Raw genomic sequence first — 12325 nt, forward strand, 5'->3', positions numbered from 1 at the left:
TTTGTGCACTGCAACATTGTGACTTAGGTTTGAAGCCTCTCAAATTTTTGTTACTGATTTTTTCCACAACTTTAAATCTGTTCTGTGCTGTTAATCCTTAAATCTGCATGAACCAATGAATCTTGTTTTGTGTGCGTGAACTCGTCTTTCATTGTTTTTTCCTGTCACGTCTTGATTTCATCTTTTGACCTGTGTTGCCGTGACTACACCATCACCATCTTCACCCCTCATCGTCATGGTGACCATATCTAGACGTACCATCATTCCGCTATTCTGCAGGCAACGCATCATTGAGTGCATCAGGCGTTCCCTTAGCGCACATGGATGGCCTGTGTCCTCATCATGAGAAAGCCTTAGCGCAGCAGTATGTAGCCAATCAGCTGGCTGGATTGTCATTCACCGGTAAGAGGATTATGTAACATCCGTCTAGATTTGAATCCAGGTTTGGGTTGTTCCAGATTTGGCCATAAGTTCCCACCCACTTTTTGTTTGGGTAGCCCCGCCCACTTTTGGTTTGTGTAGCCCCACCCACTTTTGGTTTGTGTAGCCCCGCCCATTTTTGGTTTGTGTAGCCCTGCCCATTTTTGGTTTGTGTAGCCCCACCCATTTTTGGTTTGTGTAGCCCCGCCCACTTTTGGTTTGTGTAGCTCCACCCACTTTTTTGTTTGTGTAGTCCCACTTAATGTTGGTATATGTAGCCCCACCCACTTTAGGTTTGTGTATATTTCTCACATTATTTGTGTCCAAAACGGGCTTCCAGAGCTACAACTAAGTCTATTGTCAGCTTGTTGTCACATAGTATATAGTAACGGGCGAAGATCTAGAAAGTAGCTCTAGACTAGAGATTTGGACGCGGCCGGAGTTTGACTGAGCTATCGTAGTCACCTGACCTTAGGTTGTGATGTGATTGGTCAGTGTGCCCCGTTTGATTGACAGGCAGGAGGAGTCCATCCTGATTTTTGGAATTTCAGATCATATCATTACATTGCATGTTCCGCATGCTCACATAAGGCGACAAGTTACTTTCATTCACTCCTTCCTTTCACACGACTATATATAGGCCATAATTCACAGACTGTGTGATCAGTGTTCTAGCCAGGGTGAAATTATAGCGTAGGGGTAATTTTGGTTCGGCGACTAATGCGAGCGCGGAGCGCGAAGCCCTTATGACGTGGGGTCCGGGGCCCGCTTAAGGGCCCCGGAAAATTTTGGACTCTAGATGCTCTGTGGTGCAATCTGAGGCGATTCCCTGCCACTTTCCCCTGATTTTTTTTTTAGCAGAAGTGTTTAAAATTATAAGAAATTTTGTTTTATTTGTTTCAATGATTAATACTCTTGCTCCTGTAAAGTTTCTTCTGTTTTCAAATTTTACGTTTACAATGTATAAGTTGTTCCAAGTAACCATTTTTAGTAGTTCCTCAATGTTTTATAAAAAATTGGGATTTACTTTGTCAAATAAGTGTGAGAACAAATCGCATGAACATTTCATATTTCAAGAAGCCTTGTGTTGTGTAGCGCTGCCGTAGTAGCAGTAGTTCCGATTTTAAAACCATCCGATCGGCAGGGAGAGAAATTGTAAAACCATGGAGGTCTCAGACATAAAAAGTCGTCGGCGATTGCAATTTCAATATGCTACAACACAATGTGAAGGAGAAATCTCATTTTTGCTATGTTGAAAAATATAATTGTAGATAATGACTATGAGAAATAATCACCGGGAATTGCTTCCTATCCCGGCCGCGGCCGGCCCCGGCCGGCCCGGCGTGCGGGCGCGGCGCGGGCCAGCCCACACCGGCTACGCCGGCGAACTACGCGACCAAATTTCCCTCAGCATTCCCTCAATACTTGCTGATTGGTTTTGTCCTAAGAACAAACAGATCCGTTTTTACTACCAAACTTATTGAACTGTTATTATCAGCAACGAGTAGTGAAGTCAAAAATCCAAATTTTCGACAGCGACATTCTTCGAGAAGAATTCTTCACGTGCGGCCATCTTTGGGGACGGATCCATTGATATCGTAGGGGTGCTTAACCTTTCTTTGGACATCGTTTCTCGAATAAATCCTTTACAAAAATTATGTTCCGACGTTGAAGGACTTATTTTCAAACAGTTATATGTTTCGGACTTGATAAACAGTATTATTTATAATTTTAAAACAGTTGAAATGCTTGTAAATATTGACCTTAGGAAAGCACACCCGATAGCGCAAAATGGTGTGGTCCACGTACGTCCGTACGGAGCGCTGTATCTACGCAGCACAAAACAGCACGTGCTTATTGCTATCATAGCGAATGCGTGTGGCGCAGCATCACGGTAGGGGTGTCGTACGGGGCACGTGCGGTGGGATCGTTGTTTAATTTTTCGCTGTGTCGTACGGCCAGTGCGCAATGCTCAAAGTCGCTGCGCTTCTATACGAACAAACGGCAGATTTTTTTTTTCGCAACCAAAATTTATAGCGTAGCGGTAGCGTAGCGGTAGCGTAGCGGTGCGATTTAAGCGTAGCGCTTATTTCCGAAAGCGTAGCGGGTGCTAGCGCTATTTGATGCCTGGCTAGAACACTGTGTGTGATCAGGGAAAGAAGTGTTGAAATGTGTTGTAAATGTTCTGCACTAGTGAAGATTTTGTTGACGTCAGTTTTGTCGATGTATGACCATAGGCATAGAACAAGCATGGCTAAAGTAACTGGAAATTATTATTATTATTTATTATTATTATTAATCATTTCTGGTAATGAAACCAAGGAATCCTCAAAAGCGCCCTAGGCACTGTAGCTCGCAAGCCTGAAGAAACTTGTGGAGAGAAGACAATGAGAAGAAGTTACAGTTTTAGAGGTGGGAGGAAAAGCCCAGAAGAATATTCTGGGGAAAACCCATGGAATCAGGCAGGGACTGAAAACCCAATCCACATATTGGCCTAGGCGGGATTCGAACCCGGGTCACAGCAGTGGAAGGCGAGGAAAGAACCGCTATGCCAACCTGACTCCAAGTAACACTAATTGTAGTTTTATGGTCTAAGAACGTTTTCCTTTTTAATATTTTTTTTTCCACAGATAATTGGAATCGTTGTGCAGATGAGCCTCCAACCACCGTGGAAGCCATCCCCCAACCAACCCTGTCACCATTCCAACACAGAAACTTCAATAATCACATGGTTACCATGAACGCACTACAGCAGCAACAGAGACCACTGAATGAGTACATACGACAAGCTGCACACCATATCAAGACAAGGTAAATATGGGGTCAGGTCAGGTCAAAGGTCAAAGGTATTGTGAACTGGCTTGCACCTTAAATAACAGAATTGACTAAATGAGTCCATATGACAAGCGGCACAACATATCAAAACAAGGTAAAGATGGAGTCAGGTCAAAGGTCAGGCCAAAGGTCAAAGGTATTGTGAACTGGCGTGCACTCAAAATAACAAAAGTGACTATTAAATGAGTACATACGACAGGCTGCACAACATATCAAAACATATCAAAACCGTAAAGATGGGGTCAGGTCAAAAGTCAGGTTAAAGGTCTATTATGAACTGGCTTACATTCAAATAACAGAAGTGAACACTGAATGACTACAAATGCGAGGCTGCATAACAATAAAACAAGGTAAAGATGGGGTCACGTCAAAAGTCAGGTCAAAGGTCAGGTCAAAGGTCAGGTCAATATATTGTATACTGGTTGCACTCAGATAACAAAAGTGACTACTAAATGAGTCCATATGAGGCTGCACAACACATTAAAACAAGGTAAAGATGGGGTCATGCTAGATCAGAAGAGGGTCAGAGGTCAAAGAATAGGTCAGATTTTCAAATCACACATGAGGTAAATGGTTTGAACTTGATGACATGTTTTTAGGTTCTGCAAATTGAAGATTTTGTGCTGTGATTTATGTTTATGACTCATCAGACCTCAGACGGGTAAGAAGGCAAGAGCAGGTTCAGCGAGTCCCATTAAGACGCATCCATCGCCGTTTGATGAACAGTCTGAAGGATCAACGGGACAACAGAGTAACTCCTCCAAGAGAGGTGGGTATAGTGTAACTAGACTATTAAAGCAGCTTGTAAATATGAGAAAAACTCACAAGCTTACTCGGGTGGGACTCGAGCCCACGACCTCCTGCTTACTAGTGCAGGCATCTCGCCACTCAATGTTGCTCGCAAGCTCTGAAGCAACAATCGTCAACCAAGGGCAAAAACCCAATTTAAAATTTACATCTTCCAACCGCAAATGCCATCTTATTTAAAAAAGAAAAAATAGCTGCTTGTACAATCAAAGTGATCGCTATGTGGACACTCTGAAGGCTCACTAGGACAACCGAGTATCTCAGACATCACTGAGAGTGGTAGGTAGTGTAACTAGAGTGATGTAGCTACTTGTACAATCAAATTGATCTTTTTTTGAAGTCTGAAGGCTAACTTTGTATTAACAGAGTACCTCAGGAAATCACCAAGAAATGTAGGTACAGTGGAACGCCGCTATAACCAACATTGTGGTGTCCACAGAAATTGTTTGTAATAGGGATCGTTCCGTATAGCGATTTTAAAATGTTAGTGGCGCCCTTTTTTTACCATTGTTATTTACATTTACAAACCACGCGCGGAGTCGCCTAACATGCCCATTCATCTTTTCAATTCTGTATAAAGCAGAACTTCACCCTTTACGCCCTGGTAGTTACTGAAAGACGACTTTGAACATGTGTGACTATTGAACCATGTAATTACACAGTTTCTAATGAGCTGACAAATGTACATTGGTGGCTTTTCCCTTCTATTCCTTGGGGAAGTAATTGCCACTTGTCGCTCTGCTGTTGACATTTTGCCACAACAATGTTCAGTACGTTTTGTACACAAAAATTTGGAGCCAAAGATGATGTTTGGTATAGCCGAATGTTTGGTATGGCGACGTTCCACTGTACCTGTAGTGTGACTAGACTGGAATACATGTAGCTGCTTGTCTAATGAATTTGGGCAATTCACAATGCTGTGCGCCACCAAGAGTTTGCCATGGAGAGTCAACTTTTCAAATTTACGGTCGACAAAATATGGCCCATTTGAATGAGTGTCAGTAGACACTTGAGCTATTTTGTTATAGATTGGGTCATAGCGTTCTGCCGCCTTACCAAAAATCCCCATATTGATACAAAGAAAAGAAAAGGACAAACATATACTCCAATCATACGCTTATGAAACTACTGACCGAAAAAAAACTGAACAATTTCAAATGTCCCGCGCTGCGCATTTGTCGACCATCTGGCAAACTATTGGTGACGCTCTGCATTGTGAATCGCCCGAATGAATCAATTTATAAAAAGTTTTAGGCTCAACAGGACGACAGAGCGACTTTGGACATCACTAGTTGCATATTTTCAACTAAATGGCCTGTGTTCTCATTGAGCTAGCAAGCCACCATGAGTTTTTAATAACTTAGTTTTTTTTGTGTTTCTTCTAGGAGCATCAAGTAGAAGCGGTAGAAGTCCATCAGCCACCAGCTTTGCCGTTTATGATGGGTCAGTATGAACATTTTTTGTGGGTCTATAGTAGGGAGGTCACAACGAGTGTTCTATACAGTCATGCATATATCGTATGGTCCGAATAGCTTCGCGTTGAATTAGTACCAACTTAAAAACAAAAAATTACGTATGAAAATGTCGTCCCAGAATAATTTCCTTTTGGATTTCAGTTCCTCAAATACTAACCTAAATGACTTCAAAGGATGGTTTATCTGGGTGTATTAGATCTCTGAACAGAGAGTCGCAAGTTTTGTATAAAATGCGTGATTTCCATGCTTCCGCGATTCACTGTGCAACAGTATACGCTCAGGCTCCACAGACAACTCCGATCCGCCGAACAAAATATTGTAAAGCCTGTTTTCAAGCGCCCGGCCGACTCAGTGCGAGAGGGCGCTACACTTCCCGGCTCTGCTGCGTTTCCAGATAATAATTCAAGGGGTCACTAGGTCTTTCAATAATTACAATCCGACTTTTGGTTCATAGGTTACAAATAAAACAAATATTCATTCGTAAATAAAGTAAATAATAATTAATTCAGATATTATGATTTTGGTATCATTTTAAAGAGCAAGTTTTCATTAAATAATTTCTATTTGGATCGATTTCTCACAACGCTTTGCACGTGGTCGGAAAACAGGGTGAACGAACTATATGCAGTGAGCCTGGCAACGTTGTGCGTTGTGACAGAAATGGCGTCTCATTTCGTGCGCGATGATTTGCGCAAATTCGTGTTACTAGATTCAATTTATAGAGCTGCGGGGACATCGCAAAAGGAAACCGAGTGTCTCTTTTTGAGAAATCTACGACCAGGTAATTATTCAGTCTTTTATTTTATACAAATATCAGGAGAAAAGTATAATTTAAAGTGATTAAAATCGTCATGTACTGAACGTTAGTATGAATTCACTGGGAATCCCGATGCGAAAATGGAAAGTATGAAAAGCTGTCCCAATATTTGTTCGGATGGCTTATTTCTCATTATCAAACTTCCTAAAGTATTGTGATAGGATAATAATACCAGATTTATAAATATAAAGCATGACAAAAACATCAAATGTTGTACATTTTGCCCTTCAAGTTCATGGTTCGGCATGGTACACTTTCACTCGTCTCAACCACGATTTTAGTGTTACACACAGCTCGTCATCCGCTTTTTTTTGGGGCGATACCATTTTTAGTATAGGTGTGAAAAACGAATGTGCATTGTAAAACTAATGAAATATTATTGATATTGTCTGCACTTTCCATCAGAAAATATTTAGTTTTAGGAAATTTGTTCCATAATATTACAATTTATAATAGTGTTGCACATTTTCTGCATATTTTCCATATTGTCTACTTGTGTTTTTTTTCTTTTGCAAGGTCGTCACCCCTATTTTACCTATTGGCTGAGTCCAAAAAGTTAAATCCCAATTATTACATTTAAAAACTTGTTTTGACAGGTTTTTTATATATTTTTTTAAAATAAAAGTAGGCTTTAGGCTACTACACTAGCCTAGGTCTAGGGTGAATGAAAACATGCCAACCACTGATGCCAAAATAAAGTGAAATGCAACTCATAATTAGTATTATTATGTGATTGTGAAAACCTTCCAAAACAAAATAACATTTTATATTGTCACTTAGTTTTTTTCAATATCTTTGCATCCCACAATGACGCAAGTCATCTTTTAATCTTTATTGAAATTAAATTATTCAACAATAAAAACAATTGTTCTACTTGTGAGTTCTTGTATTTTTTTTCTTAATCCAGATTCACTTGGAAGCGATTTCCAAATTACTTACGCATGGGTGTATATCCTTGATGCTGGTATTCGTACTCGTGGATGGACCATTACGCGTGCCTTACCTGAGTGTCTACACATCCTTGATCCAGCAGCCATAATACCAACCAGATTGACATCACTTACAAATACAGCAAAGCGACTTTGTGATGCTTGCCAGAATGATAATGATGTTGCATCAATGATTCACACAGTGGCTCATCAATTATACCCGAAGGATGCAACCATCATAGGGGATGAATGTGAGGCAGCTGCTGTATACACAAATTGTTTGGAAAAAGAGCAAGTTCCACCAAAAGATATTACCGAGATGATGGTGTACGAGTTAGAGCTGTACAGAAGCAAGCAGGGTCGATCTGGAAAAGACCTACTCTCCTGGTTAGGAAATCTACTTGGTCACAAGCAAATCTCTTCAGTCAATAACAAATCCATTCTCTCAACAATACAAGCCATAAAAAGGAAAAAGCAAGATGCCGACCACAAGAAGAAAAAAGAGATTCTGATAGAAATGACACAGACATTGTTTGTCCCCTCTAAAACAAATGTGTGTGTAGCTACAGGTGATAACAAAATGCTCCAACAATACAAGGCAGACCTGATGAGAACCAAACAGAAAAACAGGAAACTTCAACTGGAGGTAAACGCTAAACACAAAGAATTGGAAAACACAACTAAGCAGTTAACTAAGGCCTGTAAAGACAGAAACGCACAATCTGCTATTATCAGCAGTCAAACAAAACAGACAGCTGCCACTAATAAAGTCAAGAAAGAACTGAAGAAAAGAAAGCGGGAACTCGATAATAGCGAAAGTCGATATAAACCCCGGAATGTTGAGAGGAGAGAATCAACAATGATGAATACCATACAGAAGCTAGAAAAACAGCAGAAGGACAGCAAAGCCAGACTTCAAGGAGAGCTGACAAAGACAAAGAAAAGGTTGGAAAAGAAATTGGATGACCAAACTAGATCTTGCCTATCCAGACGGTACTTTGTAAATAAGTCTAAAAGTCTTCATGACAAGCTGTCAGAGGTCATCACTTTAGAAGATTACAATAAGTTGAACGACAAATATCTGCAACTTAAGCAAGATTTTGCAACTCTGCAAATAAAACATTTTGAGAAAGAACTGGAAATTGATCACCTGAGAGAAAAGAATAAGCCAGTACTGAAGGAAGGGGGTCGAAGTGGAAAGACGTGTGCATATTCGGATGATGTCCATGATTGCTACATGCGCTTGGCAAGCCTTGGTGTATCGTCAAAAAAACTATCAAAAGTTGCTGTTGCTGTTCTCCGAACCATTGCGCATTATGACATCTCAGAGAGTGATTTGCCAAAAGCTACTTTCAGGAAGACAATACCATCAGAGGCCAATGTCATCTCTACAATACAAGTAGCCAACGAAATGAAAGAGTGCGTCAATGCAACAATACACAGTGATGGAACCACCAGAGATGGCGTTAAAGTTGTAGACTTTGAAGTGACAGTCGGGCCAGGCAAAACCAGAACCATGGGCATCACAGAAGTAGGTAAAGGGGATGCTGACACTCAGCTTAGCGCCCTTTTGTTCAACTTGGAGAAATTGGTGATAGTAACTCAGGAGTCTGAGGAAACGAGTGAGGAATGTAAGAAAGAAGAAGTAAAACTGTTGTCTAAAATAAAGAATACAATGGGAGACCAAGCAGCTACACAAAAGTCCTTCAACGCCAAACTGGAAGCTTACAGAAGTGAGGTGGTACCAGCAATGATGAATGGATGGGATGAACTTGGGGAGGAAATACAAGTGCAAATTCTAACAATGAACCACTTCTATTGTAATTTGCATATATTGATAGGTATGGCAACATACTGCGACAAAGGCCTCAAACAACTGGAAGAAACTGTATGGGCCCCTAAATTTGGGCGTCTTGGTGCTGAGGCAAACCCTGATCTACAAAATACCGATGGCTCTTACAGATACCAGCCAGGAAGTTCTGCTACCCAGCGATTAGCAAGGACAGCATGTGAAGCACTGGCTCCTGGCGGAAATCAACAAGCAAACGCAATTGGCCGCTTCAAAACATACCGAGAAATCCACAATATTAAGTTAATGAAGATGGCGTCTTTCCGGGCAAACAGATTTAATTGCCTCTTCGATCGAGCTGCCGGAGTGTACTACCACCGACTACACATTGTCGACGCATTAGGTGAGGGATTTATTGACTGTTCAACAAACAATCTTCTCAAAGCAGTTCTGGACGACTCAAAATCACTACCTTTGCTTGCAGGTCTCCGTGCACTTGGAATCTTGCACAAGCAGCTAACCGAGCCATATTGGCTACTCTGCGAGCATCGTAATGTGCAGATTTTGGATTTTGGACCTCATATCCAAAACCTGTACCAGCGTCTGGATAGTTGGAAGTCTGATGCAAGTCCACTGTTGAGTGCGGATTTTCCACCAATTTTCGTTCTTGCTGATGGTGAGATATTGGAACCTGTTAAGGACGAAGTTTTCATGGAGTTATATGCCAATCAAGGTGAACAAGTGGACACCATTACCAAGGAGGCATTAGAAGTTATGGCTGCAGAGATGATGATCTTACTCAAGAGGCGATTTGTAGACCAATTGGAAGGGCAGTACAGTGGCAACATACCTCAACATATCCGAGAAGAAACACAACACACCATGAAGACGAACAAGAGGGGAGAAAATGACTTTGCATATTGGGCCCATGTCAAGGAAACCAAACCTACGCAATTGGATGTAAACATTGAGGGCACTGCGATGTTTTCACTTAACTACACCGACAAGTACCTAGACCATCTACGGAAGGCTGAGCCTTTAAAGTACACGAAAGTCATCAGACAAGGTAGACGCTTGCGCAAGAAAGTTCAGGGAATTTACCATGCCCGTGCTCAAGAGAACAAGATATCCCAGCAAGAACACATGCTTGCCAAACAGAGGGACCATGAAAGGAAGAAAGCAAAGAAAACAGAATTAGTCCAGTCTCATGTCAAATTCATCAATGACCATGGGGGTGAATGCAAAACACCTGACGACGTCTCCAAATTTGCAAGTCAATTTCAAGCTAAGACAGCCAAACGCCAAGGTCTCAACATCCTGATGCAGTACATAAAACATAAGTATAGAAGAGTTATCACTAAACTGAGAAGAGAGGACAAATCACTGGCCACTATTGGCAACAAGACAATAGAAAACATTCAAGATGACACTAGCAAGCTGCTCGACCTCATTGGTGAAAAAAGCAAGGTATTAGACGCGGAAGTGCTACAACAAGCATCAACAGTCCAATCCTTGAACTTGGAACAATTGAAAACATCCATTTTGGATAATTCTTCAGCAGAGGACAGCTCTGTGGATGTTGCCCACAAGGTAAAAGTTTGAAAGAGCTTTTTAAGACATTTATTTTATTAACTTTGTAAAGCGCATTGAGATTGTGTCAATGATGTAATGCGCTATATAAGAATAAATTATTTTTATTATTTTTATATCTGGACAGTTGAAGGAGCTAGCCCCAAAATCATCCGACTCAGAGTGTGAAGATCAAACGTCTGACTCAGAAGAGGACACTGCCACTTCGGACTCTGAAGATGACACGGCCACTTCGGACTCTGAAGATGACACTTCCGCTTCGGACTCTGAAGATGACGACGACACTGAACCACCCAAGAAGAAAGCCAAAATGACATGTTGGAAGCGTGGAGACTACATCATTGCAGCGTGGACAGTATATGGAAACTGGTTTCCAGGCATAGTGAGCTCAGTGATAAGCGATGAGATGGCCATTGTTAAATATTTTGTACGTTCAAAAAATAAGGATAACATTTTTGTATGGCCACCAGACTCTGACATTCAGACTACTCATACCAGTCAGGTATTGGCTTATAATGTGGACATGTTCCCATGTAGTAACCTCAGATTCCACCAGCTGAATATTGACATTAACAAGATGAACCAGGAATTTGCTGCATTTAGTAACTCGTCGTAATTTTGTGCAACTGATTCAACTGGACAACAAAATGAAACTCAGTCAAAGGTCAGCACAAAGACATGTACATTTAACTTGTGATGGATATCTTTATTATGAAATGTAACATGACAGTACTTGTGATTGGTAGCATGGATGATTATGACAAACAATTTTATTTTGATATGATCTATCAAACTTTGGTAACATGTCAATATGCAAATTAGTTATAAATTACTTACCATATTACCAAAACACACATTTCTGCTCATCTGAGTGTAAAACTGATGATTTTATTGTGTTCAGCACCCCCCAAAACCCCTATATGACACACATTTTTTTAAATATCTGGTACGTAGAGGGAGTTATGAGTCATACGCATATTTAATGAGCTCGACATAGCCAAATTTCCTGACGACCCATTTTGCCGGAGGCTCAATTTGACACAAAGTAGTCATTTTGAAGGATCAAATTTAAAAAAATAATATTAAACACATACTTTCTGCTTTATTTTCTTGATTTATGTATCAAATACTTTACATACACTTAATATTGGACATTTTAAGGCACTAATTGTTACATATATATGCCTTTGAAAACGCAAAATCTTCAAAATCATCGTTTTCACCCAATTTCGCATGAAAAACCACGCTTTTCTTGACAGTTTGATTGAGCATATTTCGAAAACGCTTCAACCGATTTGAACGATTTAAATTGCATTCTTATTTTTTTATCTTACTCTTTCAAATAAAGTAATTCCCAGCATTTTCTGGGAATGTTTAAAAAATAGTGTGTCCCCCCTATTTATAGTCGGGATTTGGGAGTGTTTCCTGCATGGATTCATCTCAGACTAAAAAAATAGAATAGTAAAAAATACTCTTTTGAAGGTGATCAATTCATAAAACAAACTTAAGATGATAAAGTTTTAGCTGGCGGAAGCTTTTACTACCCAACTTGAATAAGCAACAGCAGTTCTACACGGCTACACTAAAACAGATCCAAGTTTATAATTCGCATTGATGAATGTGCTTGCTATGCAACGTTATTGGGAATTTTCTTTTCTTAAAG

General features: G+C 40.4%; 2 protein-coding genes across 3 annotated transcripts in view; both read left to right on the top strand.

The window, feature by feature from the left end:
* Positions 1 to 12325, top strand: part of LOC119724900 — a 55108-nt gene that overhangs the window by 31326 nt on the left and 11457 nt on the right. For both annotated transcript variants that reach the window (XM_038196204.1, XM_038196213.1), the window contains exons 23-26: positions 253 to 402; positions 3051 to 3231; positions 3906 to 4024; positions 5448 to 5505. In XM_038196204.1, the coding sequence (XP_038052132.1) occupies positions 253 to 402; positions 3051 to 3231; positions 3906 to 4024; positions 5448 to 5505 (508 nt within the window). The remainder of the gene's footprint in view (positions 1 to 252; positions 403 to 3050; positions 3232 to 3905; positions 4025 to 5447; positions 5506 to 12325) is intronic.
* On the top strand, positions 5538 to 12054 carry LOC119724913. The gene is made up of 2 exons (XM_038196226.1): positions 5538 to 10662; positions 10790 to 12054. The coding sequence occupies exons 1-2, from the start codon at positions 7474 to 7476 to the stop codon at positions 11276 to 11278; spliced, it is 3678 nt and encodes a 1225-aa protein (XP_038052154.1). The 5' UTR covers positions 5538 to 7473; the 3' UTR covers positions 11279 to 12054.

The sequence above is a fragment of the Patiria miniata genome, unplaced genomic scaffold (assembly GCF_015706575.1).
Source record: "Patiria miniata isolate m_02_andy unplaced genomic scaffold, ASM1570657v1 HiC_scaffold_1, whole genome shotgun sequence".
In the NCBI taxonomy this organism is placed as follows: Eukaryota; Metazoa; Echinodermata; class Asteroidea; order Valvatida; family Asterinidae; genus Patiria; species Patiria miniata.